At 32.7% G+C, this 18,221-nt stretch overlaps 4 protein-coding genes across 4 annotated transcripts; 2 read left to right on the forward strand and 2 right to left on the reverse strand.

Moving 5' to 3' along the window:
• Positions 1 to 5,803: 5,803 nt before the first annotated feature.
• LOC129872797 (uncharacterized) lies at positions 5,804 to 7,432 on the reverse strand. The gene is made up of 2 exons (XM_055947679.1): positions 7,345 to 7,432; positions 5,804 to 6,288 (listed from the first exon to the last, which is right to left on the reverse strand). The coding sequence occupies exons 1-2, from the start codon at positions 7,430 to 7,432 to the stop codon at positions 5,804 to 5,806; spliced, it is 573 nt and encodes a 190-aa protein (XP_055803654.1).
• On the forward strand, positions 7,289 to 11,906 carry LOC129875219 (nuclear transport factor 2B). The gene is made up of 2 exons (XM_055950666.1): positions 7,289 to 7,727; positions 11,649 to 11,906. The coding sequence occupies exons 1-2, from the start codon at positions 7,431 to 7,433 to the stop codon at positions 11,721 to 11,723; spliced, it is 372 nt and encodes a 123-aa protein (XP_055806641.1). The 5' UTR covers positions 7,289 to 7,430; the 3' UTR covers positions 11,724 to 11,906.
• Positions 11,907 to 12,061: 155 nt separating this feature from the next.
• LOC129875222 (uncharacterized) lies at positions 12,062 to 13,210 on the forward strand. The gene has a single exon (XM_055950669.1). It carries the CDS (start codon positions 12,777 to 12,779, stop codon positions 12,984 to 12,986), a length of 210 nt encoding a protein of 69 aa, XP_055806644.1. The 5' UTR covers positions 12,062 to 12,776; the 3' UTR covers positions 12,987 to 13,210.
• A 425-nt stretch (positions 13,211 to 13,635) lies between these two features.
• LOC129875224 (uncharacterized) lies at positions 13,636 to 14,248 on the reverse strand. Its single transcript, XM_055950671.1, has one exon. The coding sequence runs from the start codon at positions 14,027 to 14,029 to the stop codon at positions 13,823 to 13,825; it is 207 nt and encodes a 68-aa protein (XP_055806646.1). The 5' UTR covers positions 14,030 to 14,248; the 3' UTR covers positions 13,636 to 13,822.
• Between the last annotated feature and the right edge of the window lie 3,973 nt (positions 14,249 to 18,221).

Consider the following 18,221-nt stretch of genomic DNA (forward strand, 5'->3'; position numbering starts at 1 on the left):
TTATTTATTTCTGTAATATTTGGTCAGATGTAATTAATATGTAATACTTATTAGTTAGAATTACTTTAGCATGACTTAGTAATTTTAGATTGTGTTTATTTTGACTAAGACTCGTTAATTAGCAATATTTGTTTTATATGAAGTAATATCTTTAGTGTAGAATATTTTGTTATGACTTATATTACTTTATTTTCTTGATAAACTTCTTATATAGTTATATTCTACTAGCATTAAAGATATATTTGGAGCATAAGTTATGCATTTTGTGCTATGAAGACATTATCGAGTAACAAAAATGAGAAAACCAAAAATTCTCAAAAAAAATTGAGATTGAAAAACTTGATTTTTATTAGTTTGATTTGATTTATAGATTAATATCCCGACATAATTAATTTATTTTAAAAATCTAAAAACCTGAATCAATCTGACTTATGTACACCTCTATTGAGGATTTACATAAATAAAAATGTGTCAATATTATGGTGTATATTTAATCTCATTAAGAAAATTTTTGCAAAAATAAATTCATAGCCAACATCATATAATAAATTTTTGATGATTTTTTTAAAGATTTTAAATTAATGATAAAATTTGCACGTAAAAGATCGAGCTTCCTCAAAAGTATATACTCAAGCGTTTTAAATGATTGGGAGTTCCAAAAATAAATAAATAGAAATCTATTTTATTTGAGGTATAAAATTGAAAGATCGATAATTATGAATTCATGTTTAATTATATAAATGAGTCATATATATATATTGAATAATTTAATTCATATTGAATTAATCATATAGGGTTACATAATTTTTTATAAATCCCTATTCATTAACTGATCGCATGTTAAATCAAAAGATAAGTTTTTTTGGTTAATAAGCGAAACAAAGACATTCCTGAATTAAATTTAATATGTTACATAATTCCCTATTTTTTATAAAGCTCTATCCATTAACTAATGGCATTTAAAGTTAAAAAATAATTTTTTAGTTAATAAGTGAAACAAAGACATTTTTGTTATGAAATACAACAAAACAAGGAAGCAAGAGTAAAGGATAAGAAAGGAGAACAAAGGAGAAATTTTACTATGTATATGTAGTATATCTCTATCATCTTTACATTGAAGAAGGCTATTTATAGCCATATGTAAATGGAAGAAAACAAAACATTAATGGGTAAGTTGCCCACTAAAAAAAGATAGAGGATCATCCACTAATGCAAAGTGGACAACCATTAATTTGGTTGATAACACTCCCCCTTGGGTGTCCACGTAAAATGTATCTCATTAAAAACTTTACAAGAAACAATATATATAGTTATTCTGAACATCCATAGATGTTGTGCCTCGTTAAAACCTTATTAGGAAAAATCCAGTGGGAAAAAGCCTAATGAAGGAAAAAGAGTACACACATCTGATAATACGCATTGAGTGCTGCCTCATTAAAAACCTTACCAGGAAAATTCGGTGGAATAAAACCTTGGCTAAGGAAAAAATAGTACAGCGCGTATTTTGCTCCCCCTGATGAAAACATCACTTAACATCTCGAAGACGACGCATTCCAATTTTGTATCTCATTTTCTCAAAGGTTGAAGTTGGCAATGCCTTGGTAAACATATCTGCTAAATTGTCACTTGAACGAATTTGTTGGACATCTATTTCACCCTTCTTTTGAAGATCATGAGTGAAAAAGAATTTTGGTGAAATATGTTTTGTTCTATCTCCTTTGATGTATCCTCCCTTCAGTTGAGCTATACATGCAGCATTGTCTTCATACAATATTGTTGGAGCGTTTTTTGTCAAAGAAAGGCCACATGTTTCTTGAATGTGTTGAGTTATTGATCTTTACCAAACACATTCTCGATTTGCTTCATGAATAACTATTATCTCTGCATGATTTGAAGAAGTGGCAACCATAGTTTGCTTTGTTGAACGCCATGATATAGCTGTACCACCACATGTAAATAAATAGCTTGTCTGCGATCGACCCTTATGGGGATCAGACAAATATCCCGCATCTGCGTAACCAATCAATTGTGACGGGGATTCATTCGAGTAAAACAATCCCATATCAATGGTCCCTCGAAGGTATCTGAATATATGCTTAATTCCATTCCAATGTCTTCGAAATGGGGAAGAACTAAATCTTGCTAGCAAGTTTACTGCGAAGGCTATATCTGGTCTAGAATTGTTGGCAAGATACATTAATGCACCAATTGCACTAAGGTATGGTATTTCAGCACCAACAAGCTCTTCATCATTTTCATGAGGTCGAAATGGATCTTTATTAATATCAAGAGATCTCACAACCATTGGGGTACTCAGTGGGTGTGCTTTATCCATGTAAAATCTCCTTAAAATATTTTTTGTATATGTTGATTGATGGACAAATATCCCATTTGCAAAATATTCAATTTGTAGACCAAGACAAAATTTTGTCTTTCCGAGGTCTTTCATTTCGAACTCCTTTTTAAGACATTTTACTGCCTTTGAAAGTTCTTCAGGAGTTCCGATAATATTCAAATCATCAACATACACTGCTATTATAACAAATTCAGATACAGACCTTTTCATAAAGACACAAGGGCAAATTGGATCATTTTTATATCCCTCTTTTAGCAAGTATTCGCTAAGACGATTGTACCACATTCGCCCTGATTGTTTCAGCCCATATAAAGATTTTTGAAGTTTTATTGAACAAGTTTCCCGGGAATCTTTATATATTTCAGGCATTTTAAATCCTTCAGGAATTTTCATAAAGATATCATTATCCAGAGAACCATATAAATAGGCTGTAACGACATTCATCAGATGCATGCCAAGTTTTTCATAAACTGCCAGATTTATAAGATACCTGAAAGTGATTGCATCCACCACAGGAGAATATGTTTCCATATAATCAATGCCGGGTCTTTGCGAAAATCCTTGTGCCACAAGTCGTGCTTTATATCTTACAACTTCATTTTTCTCATTTCTTTTTCGCACAAAGACCCATTTGTACCCCACTGGTTTTATACCTTCAGGTGTTCGGACTATCAGTCCGAAAACTTCGTGTTTTTTAAGCGAAGCTAATTCAACTTGAATTGCATCTTTCCATTTTGGCCAATCATTCCTCTGTCTACATTCATCGACAGATTTTGGTTTAAGATCCTTATTTTGTTGCATTATTTCCATAGCAACATTATAAGCAAAACTATTGTCGACAATTACATTATTTCGATTCCATATATTTCCTGATGAGACATAATTTATTAAAATTTCTTTACCATTTTCAGGCGCCTTAACCTCTTCCAAGGTTTCATCAATTGTTATGTCTCCTCGCTCATCTTGAGCAGGTTCTTTCATATCATGACCATCTTGATTATTTGCTCCTTTTCTTTTTCGAGGATTTTTATCTTTGGAACCAATTGGTCTACCACGTTTTAAATGTGATTTAGACTCATTTGCATTATTTAATTGTCCTATTGGGACATCAACTCGAATTGGAGCATTAGCAGCTGGGATATGAGATTTAGTAACTCTTGATAGGTCAGTGAATGCATCTGGCAGTTGATTTGCAATATTTTGCAAATGAATTATCTTTTGAACTTCCAGTTCACATTTATTTATACGAGGATCTAAATGAGATAATGGTAATGCATTCCAATCTATTTCCCTTTTGAGTTGCTTATTTTCTCCCCCTAATGTTGGGTATACTGATTCATCAAAATGACAATCAGCAAATCTTGCAGTAAATAAATCTCCAGTCATAGGTTCCAAATATTTTATGATAGAAGGAGATTCATACCCAACATATATCCCCAATCTTCTTTGGGGTCCCATCTTTGTGCGTTGTGGTGGAGCAATTGGAACATATACCGCACATCCAAATATTCTAAGATGGGAAATGTTTGGCTCCTGACCAAAAGCCAATTGTAATGGGGAGACTTTGTGATAACTTGTGGGTCTGATCCGCACAAGACTTGCTGCATGCAAAATAGCATGACCCCATAATGAAATAGGAAGTTTTGTTCTCATAAGCATTGGTCTAGCAATTAATTGGAGACGTTTAATTAATGATTCCGCTAGACCATTTTGAGTATGAACATGAGCAACCGGATGCTCAACTGTTATCCAGTGGACAAACAATAATCATTAAATGCCTGAGATGTGAACTCACCAGCATTATCAAGACGAATTGCCTTTATTGCATAATCTGGAAATTGTGCTCTTAACTTAATTATTTGAGCAAGTAATCTCGCAAATGCCATATTACGAGTTGATAATAAGCACACATGTGACCATATTGTAGATGCATCTATTAAAACCATATAATATTTGAATGGTCCATATGATGGGTGAATGGGTCCACATATATCACCCTGTATTCGTTCCAGAAATGTTGGGGATTCAATGCCCACTTTGATTACTGATGGTCTAGTAATCAATTTGCCTTGAGAACATGCAGCACAAGTGAATTCTTTAAACTGAAGAATCTTTTGATTCTTCAAAGAGTGTCCATGTGAACTCTCAATTATTTTGCGCATCATATTAGAACTGGGATGGCCCAACCGGTCATGCCAAATAATAAAATCATTTGAGTTAGTAAACTTCTGGTTTACTATGTCATGTGTTTCAACCATGCTAATACTTGTGAAGTATAAGCCGGATAAAAGAGCGGGTAACTTTTCAAGAATAAACCTTTTGCCCGACATCATTGTAATAATATAAAGATATTCATTCTTTTCATCATTTGTAGTCTCAATATGATAACCATTTTGACGAATATCTTTGAAACTTAATAAATTTCTTTGAGACTTACTACAATATAATGCTTCATTAATTGTTAAATTTGTTCCCCCAACAAGTACAACTTTAGTTTTTTCGGATTCTTCAATTAATTTTGCACTATCAGATATTGTATTAATATTAGCTTCTTTCATAATCAAATAAGAGAAATATTTCTTATCTCTTAAAATAGTGTGTGTTGTGGCACTATCAATAAGACTCATATCATCATAATTGATTTTGAATCCAACTGATGACTGAGAAATTCCATATTCTTCATAAATGAAAAGAGATACATTATAAGAGTGTGAAAAACTAACAACATAAAAACTTTAAGATATTGAACTGCTTTAAGAAACAAAACAAACATAAAAACATTAACTATAATATCATGAATGTGTGTGAAAAATATTCTTTATTCACATGTATTTTTGACAATATTGTATATATAAAGTATTAGCTAAAAAAAACAGCATTAGTACTAATATGACCTTAATTGAATATAATTATAACACATGCGATAACATATATCTATGCAGATGGCTATGTGCCAGTATCAAATGATGTGAAAATCATATATACACAGTATACATTAATTTTATAACTTAATGGCTAATTTGACATATTTTAGCATCTTCGATCATGTATTATTATATGTGTTAATAAAGCTCATCAGATACTGGCTGCAGATCGTAAATAAATTACTATGTTAACACGCTTGAAATTCGGTTCATATTTCTTTATATAACTCAATACACTAAAACATTTAATAAATAAACTCAATTGACAATTTATTTTGGTAACAAGTGTCATAGTGAGAAGTGTTAATCTAGGTTTTTGAATGGTACAAATATACAACTAAAAAAACATCAAGTAATATTGTGTGATAATACTACATAAAAATGACAAATAAGTAACAAAAATAAACAACAGACCATACTACATAATATAGAGCTTTCAGCTTTTACACATTAGTACAAACTATATGTCTCTTTGTAAAAGTTACTAATTATAAGATACATTCCCCGCCAGATGATAAATTCCTTAATCAATACTCATAAAGTCTTCAGCATCCAAATGAGTAATATTTGAAAGATCTGCGAAATCATCATCTTTATAAGCCATATTTGCCTCAATATTTTCATGTTTATTTGAGGGGGTTGCTTCATCATCATTATTTCGAAAACTCAAGTTTGCCTCCACATTATTATCTCTCCTTTTGAGAGAGGCTTGATAAAGTTTCACAAAATGTTCAGGCGTACGACATTCACGTGCCCAATGACCCTTCATACCACACCGGTGACAAAAATTGGATTTACCTCTCGAAGAATTATTTTTAGGACCTTTATTGTTCTCATGTTTATTTCCAACATGATGACGATAATTGATTCGTCCTCTCCCACATCCTCTCCCACGTCCACGACCATGACCACGGCCGTGATCGCGATAATTATTTTGTCTTGATTCAGACTGATTATGCGCTGCTACAACATTCACTTCAGGGAATGGAGCAGATCCAGTGGGACGGGCTTCATGATTTTTCATCAACAAAGTATTATTTTGTTCAGCCACAAGTAAGCATGTAATTAATTCAGAATACTTCTTAAATTCTTTTTCACGATATTGTTGTTGTAACAACACATTTGAAGCGTGAAAAGTGGAAAAAGTTTTCTCAAGTAAGTTATCATCAGTGATAGAGTCTCCACATAATTTTAACATGGAACTTACCTTGTGAATCGCAGAATTATACTCTGTCACGGTTTTAAAGTCTTGAAATCAAAGGTGAATCCAGTCATATCGGGCTTTTGGTAACACCGTAAGTTTCAGATGGTGATACCGATCTTTCAAATTAGTCCATAATTCAAGAGGGTCTTTTATAGTTAAATATTCAGTTTTTAATCCTTCATGAATATGATGACGGAGAAAAATCATGGCTTTTGCTTTATCTTGGCTTGATGCGTTATTATCTTGTTTAATAGTATCATCTAGACCCTTAGCGTCAAGGTGAATTTCAGCATCAAGGATCCATGATAAATAATTTTTTCCAGAAATGTCAATTGCCACAAATTAAAATTTTGATAAATTTGACATGATAAAACTGGGATATAAATTAATTTTAGAAATAGAAAAGACAACTAAAATAAAATTTCTTTAGTAGATATACCTGATATAGAGATTAATTTTCTGAAGAAAATTAGGATTTCGTGCTGATAACGTGTTATGAAATACAACAAAACAAGGAAGCAATAGTAAAAGATAAGAAAGGAGAACAAAGGAGAAATTTTACTATGTATATGTAGTATATCTCTATCATCTTTACATTGAAGAAGGTTATTTATAGCTATATGTAAATGGAAGAAAACAAAACATTAATGGGTAAGTTGCCCACTAAAAAAAGATAGAGGATCATCCACTAATGCAAAGTGGACAACCATTAATTTGGTTGATAACAATTTTTGAATTAAATTTAATAGGTTAAAAGCTTTTTTAACCTTTTCCCGAAGAAAATAAAAAGGAAAAAAGTTTAAAAGAGAATCCCAATTCCCAATCCCACGATTAGTTGGCGTCTTTTTCCAGCTACTCACCAATAATAGCAGAATTGAGCAGTGTTAAAAGAAAAGAAGAAGATAAAGAGGCAACAAAAAGGGCGAATCGTCGATCAAACGGTGCCATGGATCCAGACGCAGTTGCCAAAGCATTCGTAGACCACTACTACTCCACCTTCGATTCCAATCGAGCCGGTCTTGCGAACCTCTACCAAGAGACTTCCATGTTAAGCTTCGAAGGCGTGCAGATTCAAGGTGCTCAGAGTATCGTCGCTAAACTCACCAGTCTCCCCTTCCAGCAGTGCAAGCACCACATCAACACCGTCGATTGTCAGCCCTCTGGTCCTGCCGGTGGCATGCTTGTCTTTGTCAGCGGCAATCTTCAACTCCCCGGCGAACAGCACGCCCTCAAGTTCAGTCAGGTATTTCCCCATTACTTGATTTATTGTTTTTATTGGCGATCTACTTGTGTTAGTATAATTTCTAAATCGGTTATAGAAGGAAAATGGATGGAATCTAGATTTCCTTTTCCGAACACATTAGTGCTGTGATTTGGTGTACAACATTTCTCATTGAGGAATTGAATGGTTTCTTCCTGTAAATTTGTGGAACTGCGAACAATCTAACACCAGTTGACTTTCCATTTTGAGGATCTGGTGATGTTAGTCGTCTATTGTGGAGTGTGATTCTGAAAATTTAGTATGCCCTTCATTGTAACTTCTAAGTATGCCTCCGGAGTTATAGCTTTGATGGTTGCAGAGGATAGAGGAAGATGATCTCTCTGTGTTTGGATTCCATTTAGTTTGTATGCTGACATTAAAGTTGCGTACGAGATTTAGACTTCAATTGAACAATAAATATGAGTGGTATCAGAACTACCTTGGGCACCTTGATTGATATGCCCGAGAGCCTGCTACAACTTAAACACGTGCGGTAATCTTAGGTACCAAGGGTGGAGTAGAAAGGCTTTTACTGTGTTTTATAGTTGGGATTTGTACCTTAGACCCCCAACTTGTTATTTCTATGGCTCAACCCATCAATCGTTCTTTTGGGAACAGGACATCTGCCTACATATGCTATTAAGTGCATTCTGCTCTGCCAAAACTCAATTGTTGCTCATCTAGTAGTTACTGATTTCTTCCTAGGCATTTTCTTCATTTTCGCTTTCTACGTCCGGGTTAAGATGTGCATCTTTGAAAAAGTTATTAACCTGCAACTGCAATGCTCTACAATGATTTGACTGTCTTGGCAGGGATGAAGTTTCGCAAAATGAACAGTTGGACAATGCAACTTCAAATGCTGTAAATGTTAAGGTTCTCTTGTTAGTGAAATTATAACTTAACCGAAAAATACTAACAAACAAACAAACTGACACAACTGTAAAACTTTTTTCAGCTCTCCACATTGCAAATACGAGTTTCTAACATATTTGGTCCCCTGAGAATCACCATAAGTATAAGTTGGTCCCTGTGAATCAATGCTAAAGATTGGACCGTTAATTAACATCAAGTCCAAAATTGGATGGAAATCCCATAAGTAGTCATGTTACCCGACCACTTCATTACTAGGGAAAGGAACATATTCCTTTTCCAGAACCCATTCTCAAATGAAGAGAACTCTAATGGATTATCCTTTTACCCAGAATTCATCTGCCACTTCAAATCCTTCTCCAACGGCTTTTCTTTGTAAAGCTGAGAAAACCAATTTTGATCTACCACGAGGATTATCCGTTCCACATCTACACAACCAACATTGGCCAGCTTCTTGCTGCAGGCAAGGCTGAATCACTTAGGAAGAGGAAATTTATTATTGTGAAATGCAAGGTAAGGCTGCGTACAACAGACCCTTGTGGTCGGGCCCTTCCCCGGACCCTGCGCATAGCGGGAGCTTAAGTGCACCGGGCTTCCCTTTATAAAATAGATTTAACACATGAGGGATGGCATACGTTCAAGTTTCAATATTATAATCCTTTTGTCTCTTTTTTAGCCTTTCCTCTTGGTCAATATTCGCTGCTTCATGTTTCAAGCCAAACAGAGAGCGAGATGCTAAATATTCAAGCGGTTGTGTTTCGAATTTTGGTAGACAGTAGCAATGATCTATAAGGAGAGTTGGTGGAAGTTCTTGAATCACTTTCTTTTTCTTTTCTGAGGGGAATAATATCTTTATCTTTATAATTATATTTTTTTAATATCGAATATTTTTAGCCGAATCCCCGCACCCGTATCAATATTATAATCCTTTTGTCTCTTTTTTAGCTTTTCCTCTTGGTCAATATTCGTTGCTTCATGTTTCAAGCCAAACAGAGAGCAAGATGCTAAATATTCAAGCGGTTGTGTTCTGACTTTTGGACAGTAGCAATGATCTATAAGGAGAGTTGGTGGAAGTTCTTGAATTACTTTCTTTTTTTTTTCTGAGGGGAAGAATATCTTTATCTTTATAACTATATTTTTTTAATATCGAATATTTTTAGCCGAATCCCCTCACCTGTATCCATTCTCGGATTTGTATCCCCGAATCTTAAAATTTAGATTTCTCGGACACCCGCACCCGAGTCCGAGCAACTTAGAAAACCAGCATAGGGAAACCAAATAATGCCTAAGATTATTGCAGTCTGCAGATACCTTGATGTCTTCCTTCTTCGCTGTTTGTCTTCGATAAAAATTGCAGTGACCCTTACTGTAAATAACAACTTCTTTTTTACAACACAAAGCTCTTATAGAAATATAGTGTCCCGTTATGCCAGAGACAAAATGCTTGGCCACAAATCTTCCACGTGATAGTCTGACACTTGATAAAAGTAGTGATGGCCTGATAGTTGTCATAACACTTCTTCTAGCTAATTTGTTTAGAGTGAACATTGTTAACTGCAAAGTATCCTGCAGATGGGCTTTTGTAGAATTGAGTTACTTCTTGCCTTGGGGTAGAGTATAGACTATTGGTTAGGTATTTGACGCGTTGGTGAAATTTGCTGGATAATGTGCAAGTAATATTTCATGTATACAGCCACCCATGTCCTGGGGGAAAAGAGGCAGTGGCTAAGTGGTTGCGTTTCAGAACTTATGGAATAAGTGAACAATAACCTTCCAAAGGCAATTGTTATACTCGAAGTTCTTTGTGTTTAGCTGACTTAAGGAAGAAGAAAACAATAAGCTTCTAATCCCATTCTCTTACTCAAAAGGTGCTTCATTTTGTTATGCATTTTGTGTGAGGGTTTTTTCTGTAACTTTACTGGCTTTCAACCTACTGCTTTGCTGAACTTCGAAAAGGATTGTGGTTTTATCAAATGTGTTTCTTTATTATCTGTATTCTTATTGATTGTTTAGAAAAGTTCAATAGCATAAGTTTTTGAATGTCTTCATTTTGATTTCCCTGTATAATAGTACTTCATAAAATGGAACATTAAGTTGTGTCATGTGTGGTTCTGCCCATGTCTAGTACTCCCTTTGTCCACTTTCACTTGTCCGCTATACTAAAAATAGATATCCACTTTTTGTTGTTTGGTTTGGAAAACCAAGAGATAATTACCATTATATACATGTTTTACCCTTATTATTAAGTACTATTCATTTCCCAATGCATTTTACAAAACGTTAAATTTATTATATTCAAAGGATGATATAATAAACTTATCATAGTAATTACTTAGGGGTGTGCTAAGTCAAACATGGACAAGTAAAAATGGATGGAGGTAGTATTGTCTTGCTTTGACTTAATTATTTTTTTGATAAAGTTAAACTTACTATTTGATTGAATTACGTAATCTTTAGCAGATTACCTTACTTTGTTTTCTGAAGCCTTGCCTGATTATTTACCTCCCTTGTTGTATAACAGAGGCCTATTATTATAAGAAACAATATCCATTCTTGAACGGGTGGTCTTTGGCCTCATCCTTAAAACACATTATGCAGACAGATTATATGATGTCATCACATACAAATGAAAAGATAAGATTGCATGATACTCTGTTTTGACTTTCTTTTCCTTTCTCCTTCTTTTTGTTTTTCCTTGAATGTTTCCCCAATATCCAGACACACCATTGAAAAACTTTTGTTTTTGACGATTCAGAAAAAATAAGAAGTGACATTTTTTTGTGAGTTGCTTTTATTTTTGGCAAATGAGCCCTCAGTTTCTTTTTTCTGGATTGTGTTTCTGATAATAGCTCTGCTGCATTGTCTGTGGATATGTGGAGAAATTGCTGCTACAAAAGCCTCCTATCGAATTTGACCTTTATAGTTAATTCTATGCTATGTTAGATGCTTTATCCATTGTTCCTTGATAAGTACAGTGTTTCAAAACTTGTCACACTCAAATTTCTAGGTTCTTACTGTTTGTTTGGATTGCAGATGTTTCATTTGATGCCAACATCCCAAGGGAGTTTCTATGTATTGAATGACATATTCCGGTTGAACTATGCATGAAGAAGGGTACTGGGTTGAATTGTCTCTTGTTCGTGTTTTCTTGGTTGAACAATTTTACTGAATATATTCTATGAGTTTGAAAGGCATTGCTTCAAAAAACTGGTTTACTGGTTGTGGCTTGGTTAGTGATCAATGGATTTTAACTTTTATTAAATAGCTAATGAGCTCTTCCTTGTTGCGAGATATTATATGCTTTAAAAGTTGCTGCTTCTAAGTCTCACTTTCTCTGTCTGAACTCTATGATGGATGTTCTTATCATTTTCTCTTTGTTTGGATTGCCACCTTTAATAGTTTAACCTGATGACAAGTTTTGGTTAATTGAGAGAAAGTTTGTACTGCGAGAGGTTTCTTACCAACAATTGGGGAAAAGAGTGGAAATGTTTTCTTTTTGAAACTATACCAGTAGAATGTTTTCTTTTCAAAACTATGCCATTAGCAAGCCTGATGTGGTTATGTTTGTTTTTACAAGTTTTGGCACACGTAATTTCGTGTTGATTCTGTTGGCAAATTTCATCCAACTCAATTACATATTTATCTAGTGTAGCGTATTTGCTACTTGTGGCTCTTGTTTCAGGAAAGGCTTAATCTTTCTTTTCTTTTCATCATTGGTGGCAAATTTCTTGTAAAGACAGAAATAAGGTAGAATAACATTGTCTAAAAGCAAAGAATTATTTTGAATGCATCTTTGTGGGAGTTTGGGGGTCGGTTAGGAGAATCAGAATGTTGATCTCGTAAGCAACCTACTTGGTGCTTCTGAACATCAAAAGCAGCAGCCCCACTAATAGACACAAGGTTGTTGTCTAAGCAAAGGATAAATTGTGAATCCGAATACTTTCACTTTGTAACCGTATGTATAAATTCCACCTTCATAATGGGATAGTAGACACCCTTCCCAGTACTGTACACCTAAAGCAAACTAAAAAAACTTGAGTTTCTTGGGAATCGAGGGATCAATAGCATAATAAGGCTATACTTTTTGGATAAAAGATTAAGTGTTTACCGGCCATCAAATCCAAAAGGGGATTAGGACATATACCGTTTGGGGAGAGGAAAATGTCTGATTGGGGTCCGGTGTTTGTGGCGGTGGTGCTGTTCGTCCTGTTAACACCGGGTTTGCTGGTTCAGGTGCCAGGTCGCAGTCGATTTGTTGAGTTTAGCAACTTTCAGACGAGTGGAGTGTCGATATTGGTTCACTCACTCCTCTACTTCGCCCTCATTTGCATCTTCTTATTAGCCATTGGGGTTCATATGTACACGGGTTAAACTCTTTACTGGAATCATAGTGATCATGGTCGACCGTTATTTTGTTTTGCTACTATTTGGGTTGCGTCAGAATTGATTGTAATATGTCATGCATATGTTTTTTTTTCTTCTGTTGCCTTCGGCTTCTTTCTCTCTTTTTTACCATTCAGATTTCTGTTCAATCTATCTATGATTTGATCTGTTGGGAAAGCTCTAGTTATCAATAAATGATCTTTGAAAAGTAATTTAAGTAATCTTTTCTTGTACTCCTAATTTCCTAACATTACTAACAAGTGGAACACACTATGTGATCTTGATTGTTGCGTGGGGTCATAGTGGCAATTCATGCTTGTTGAATTGCATATTCAAAAATAATAATCAGGAACCATTCAGTTGGCAAAAATTGCTACGCGTAACTCAATTATTTGTGGATTTTCACCTAAAGTAGAGTGATTGCTAAATATGCAATTTATTAAGGGATTAACGTTGATATCTATCCCTTTATTAAGTGGGAAGATTCTAGCTTGTTGAACTATTAAATTCAATAATAATATTAAAGTCGGTCAATTCATCCACTGAATTAAGAACCAAAAAATCTAAGTTGATAGAATGGAAACCTGCAAGTGAAATGAATCGAAAGGGGAAAAATGGAATCTATCAATCAAACTGGTGGTATAAATGAGAGTAAAACTTCAAGTAATCAAACTGCAGTCAGAATACAAAAGTAAACCTTGCAAAAGAAGCTCGTGCAGATTAACTCTGAATCAAAGCTGAATTACCATAACACAAGACTAGCAAATTCATAAATGCAAAATAGAGTTGTAGCTCCTTATAATATTACTCCTAAGATGGATTAATTAAGCATATAGATGTATATTGAGAATGACAAGGAAAAGCATAAGAAACAAACCAAAGAAGACAGTGTGAAGCAACATAGAAACGATACTAGTCTTCATATTCATGAAATCGACTGGCCTATGCTTCCCTGGCATTTGAAATATTAGTCCTGGACATAGAAATCCGAATAACGCCGTTGCTATGATCGGAGCTGCCCAATCCTTCATCTTCTATTTAGTTTTGTTTCTCGCTAGCTCTCTGAAATCAACAATCAGATTAAATACCCAACGAATTCAAGGAAAAAGGGGCAAGAGTGAAGAAAAGTAGCTTTAATTTAGATACGTTAATAATGGGCGTGGAAGTAGAAAATGATATTGAGAATCCCATTTCCCCGACAACTTTTACTGATTATTCCCGTTTCTCTATTTTCTTATTACTACTAGCTGCTGGTGTGTTACTTAGGGTGGATAACGTCAATTATGCATCAATAATTAATGTGCTGCTATCTTCTTCTTTTTTTTTTTTTTTAGAAATATTATTTTTACTTATCCATTATATTAAAAATAAATATTCAATAATATTTATTTAATTTATAAAATCAAAAAATAATTTATATTTAATTCCTAATTTATTTTTATTATTAATTAGTAGTCATTATGTTTATTATATTCAAAGGATGATATAATAAAATTACTCTTCTATTTATATTTTCATAAGAATTATACAAAATCAATAGTGAACAAGTAAAGATGGACGGAGGAAATATATTACTCTGTTATAGTACTCCTATATACTTAATTTCACTCCTTAATTTGATGATTAAAGGATCAGTCTCCGAGCAAAAGGTAAAGTTATGTTATGATGTACAAAGAGCTTCTCTTAGAGAGCGATCCTTCAATAAATTATGCATGAATATAAAATTCTATTAGAGTGCGATCCTTGTGAATACTAAATATAAAATACTTTAGCCATCAGATTAGTTTCTTACTCCTCTCAAATTTGTGTCACTCCGTTAATGCTAGTGTTTGATTACATCGTCAGTTTATACTTCTTTTCTTTATTTTAAACCTTTTTTTGCCTTTCAGCTGTAAGTAACAGTTAGATATATACTAATTTTTCTGTTTCAATTTGTTTTACTTGTTTTCTTTTTTAATTTGCTAAAAAAAAATATTTTTCCTTTTATAGCAATTTATTAATTTTAATTTTTCACCCAATATATTTATATACCATAAAATTAACAAGCGTTCAAATATAATTTACATATCTTTAATTTAAAATTATAAAATTTAATTTAAATCAAATTGGACACGCAATTTGAAATGGAGAGAGTAGTTGATGGAAAATTTGAACGAGGTTTTGATTAGACAACACCTTGAACTTGTGGTATCATATTGCTCGTCGAAAAAAGTAGAGAAATTAAAGTGAAAAAAAGTCGGTAAGGGAAAGAATGATGTATTCACATTATCCGACCACCTCGTGGGAAATTGGATTTCCCATAGCCTATCATGGCATCTTGTCTTATGCCAAAGAGGAAAATAGGGAAAATATATAATTACCCTCTTAAATAAGATCTCCTTTTGAAAAAGATATTTAAATTTTGCGAGCATTCTAATATCTCTTAAATAATTTAAAAATATTATAAATATCCATTTCTCAATCATTCTCATTTGCAAGAAAGAAAAAAAGGATAGTCATGCATCACTTACTATCTACCACCTGTTACATTTGTTTAATGTTTAATCTTTAATTTCAATTTTTTTTCTTGTTTTATTAAGTAACTTTTTTGAGTCTTTTTTCTTCCGTTGTTTTTCCTCTTTCTTCGTCAATTTCCATTACCTCTACTATTTATATTGTCCAATCAAAAATTAAAATTAATAAAATCACTATCACATTTTAATTGAAAATTAATAATCATCTCCAGTTTATCATTTCCTTTCTAACTAACTGAATAATCACAATAAATCAAAATTTCTTAATTGCCATGCTAAAGAACTCAATAGCAAGTATTATTTTTTCAGAACAGTGATAAAGAGGTTCACATTTTTTTTTTGAATAAATAGAGGATAAAAGAGGAAAAGAGAACAAAGAGAAGCAAGAAGACAAGGAAAAAAAAATGACCAAAAATGGTTGAAGTAAATGGGTATTCTCAGTTGAAGAAGATAAAGAAAAGGTAAATGAGTTTTAAAAATTGGGTGAAGAGGATAATAGAAAAAAAAAGAATCAATAAAAGAAAAGAAAAAAAAATAGTATTTCTCATTAAATAAATGCTGAAATAAATATTTTCTTCTTTTTGGCTTAGTTCACTTGTCATTGGAGAGTGAAATACACTCTACATGCCAAATAGGCTCATAATAGAATAATAAATTAATTCTAAATAAGAGCAAGGGGTAATAGAACTCCCATAAAGTACGAGTGTCTTCTTAAAGAACAGGTATTACTTTAGTAGGTAATTATGTATTTTTTAGAGGAAAATACTGTAAAAGAAAAAGAGGAACAAGTAGAAGTGTCTATTAGTCTCTTAACAACAGTTTAAAAGGCTAATAAAGATCTTAAGTAAAATTAGGTGATCGATTTAAAAAGATTTGTGGGGCATCCATGCAAGTAGAAAAAAAAAAGGCAGAGGACAATCTGTGAAACTAGTTTTAAGCTTCTTATGTACTTACCAAAATTACAGGACACAAGTAAATTTGGCAATCTTTTGTTTTAGTAACTTTTAACTAAGAAAGGAAATATAAAAATGAACATTTGGGTAAAACTTAGTCAAATCGGTAGGAATTGTTCCTTAACAAATTAAAAATACTTAAATCAACTTGGTATTCAAAAATATTTTATCATCCAACCTCTCCTGTTATTTCTGTATAAAACTTTTATCAAATACTAGGAACAAATTAAATAAAAAATATTTAAATTAACTTGGTGGAAGTTGTTCCTATTCAAAAGTATTCTGTCCTCCAATCCTCTCATGTTATTTCTTTATCTTTTAATAGTAACTTTTATAAAAACTTTATCTTCCACTTTTAAAGATTTTTCTTGGTTCCTCTTATTTAAATTTCAGTAGAATATGTTCTCTTCTGCCACAATGTGCTTGACCAAAAGTTTCTTTGTTTCCTACATAAAGTTGAAGGGGTGCATTATTCACCACCAACTTATAATATAAAATGGGGTAAAATGTGAATTTACTGTTTTTCAATATTTTAATCTTCTTTTCTTTTACTCCGTTCCAAACATGTTTAGCAGCTAGGATGCCAGAAAGGAATAGAAAGTAAACAAAAATTATGTCTTCCCTTTTTGGGCCTCTTGATTAGATAATTACTTACCGTTTATTAGGAATAAATAATAGTTGATATAATTTTAATTAATTAATGATAATTAAGAGATGAAACTTTATATAAAGAATTCATTTTCTTTCACCATTTCAATTTATGTGAATTTATCTAACAAGACACAAAGAGCTCGTTTGGATGGGCTTAAAAAAAGTAACTTTTATGTATGAAGTACTTTTAGAACTTTAAAGTGCTGAAAGTTATTTTTATAAATAAGCAGTTGAGTGTTTGGATAAAAGTGCTTATGTTGAAAATAAGTGTTTGAATTTTAGGGTTAAAAGAATAAAAAGGGTAATTTGGGAATTTAGTTAAAATATAAGGGATATAAAAGTAATTTTCATGATCAAACAAAATGGCTTTAAGCACTTAGAAAAAAAAAGTTAGAAATCCTAACTTTTCATTTTTGACTGACTTTAAGAACTTTATGACTTAAAGTTAGCATTAAGCAAACACGTCCAAAAGCTAAAAAGGGGTTTTATGTTGGTTTTGACCAACTTAAAGTCAATCCAAACGAGCTCAAAATTAAAAAAAAAGGTGAGATTTTTGAAATTTCTGACCTTAACATTACACCTAAAGAAGTTTTGTTTTTTTTGGTTTCTCAATCGGTATTTGAATTTGGAGTTCGTGGAGCCCCGACTAAATTTCGGATCGCGCACTGCAGGGCTCATTCAAGGTGATGCTCCTAACAAAAAATTTTCATATCCATGATTCGAACTCGAGATCTCTGGTTAAGGGTGAAATAGTTCTACCACTGCATTACAACCTACGTTGATAAAAAAGGTTTATTTAATCTCATTCAATATTTATACCAAATCAGTATATCGTGCTTGAGATTTGAATTTGAAATCTCAAGGTGAATTTTGAATCTTCTAAACTACTAAGTCAATCTCTACTATTGTATTTAAGAGATGCATAATCTCTCTCTATATAAAAAAGTATGATGTAATTTTTTGACTAGGGGATTTAGATGAACAATCACATTGACCTTAAATCTGCCCCTTCTCACAAAATTTTTTCATAAAATTATATATTATGTATATATTAAAATTAATATAATATTATGTGACGACCGAAGAATGGTAGTCAAGAGTGTAAA

This window comes from Solanum dulcamara, chromosome 11, assembly GCF_947179165.1.
Source record: "Solanum dulcamara chromosome 11, daSolDulc1.2, whole genome shotgun sequence".
NCBI lineage: Eukaryota > Viridiplantae > Streptophyta > Magnoliopsida > Solanales > Solanaceae > Solanum > Solanum dulcamara.

Bases quoted from the DNA above. Each gene is read 5' to 3' on its own strand.
- LOC129875219 (XM_055950666.1), top strand. From the start codon at position 7,431: ATGGATCCAGACGCAGTTGCCAAAGCATTCGTAGACCACTACTACTCC. The intron at 7,728-11,648 runs GTATTTCCCCAT...TTTGGATTGCAG, and splicing joins ACGCCCTCAAGTTCAGTCAG to ATGTTTCATTTGATGCCAAC.
- LOC129872797 (XM_055947679.1), bottom strand. From the start codon at position 7,432: ATGGCACCGTTTGATCGACGATTCGCCCTTTTTGTTGCCTCTTTATCT. The intron at 6,289-7,344 runs GTGAGTAGCTGG...AAAATCATGAAG, and splicing joins GCTCAATTCTGCTATTATTG to CCCGTCCCACTGGATCTGCT.
- LOC129875222 (XM_055950669.1), top strand. From the start codon at position 12,777: ATGTCTGATTGGGGTCCGGTGTTTGTGGCGGTGGTGCTGTTCGTCCTG.
- LOC129875224 (XM_055950671.1), bottom strand. From the start codon at position 14,029: ATGAAGGATTGGGCAGCTCCGATCATAGCAACGGCGTTATTCGGATTT.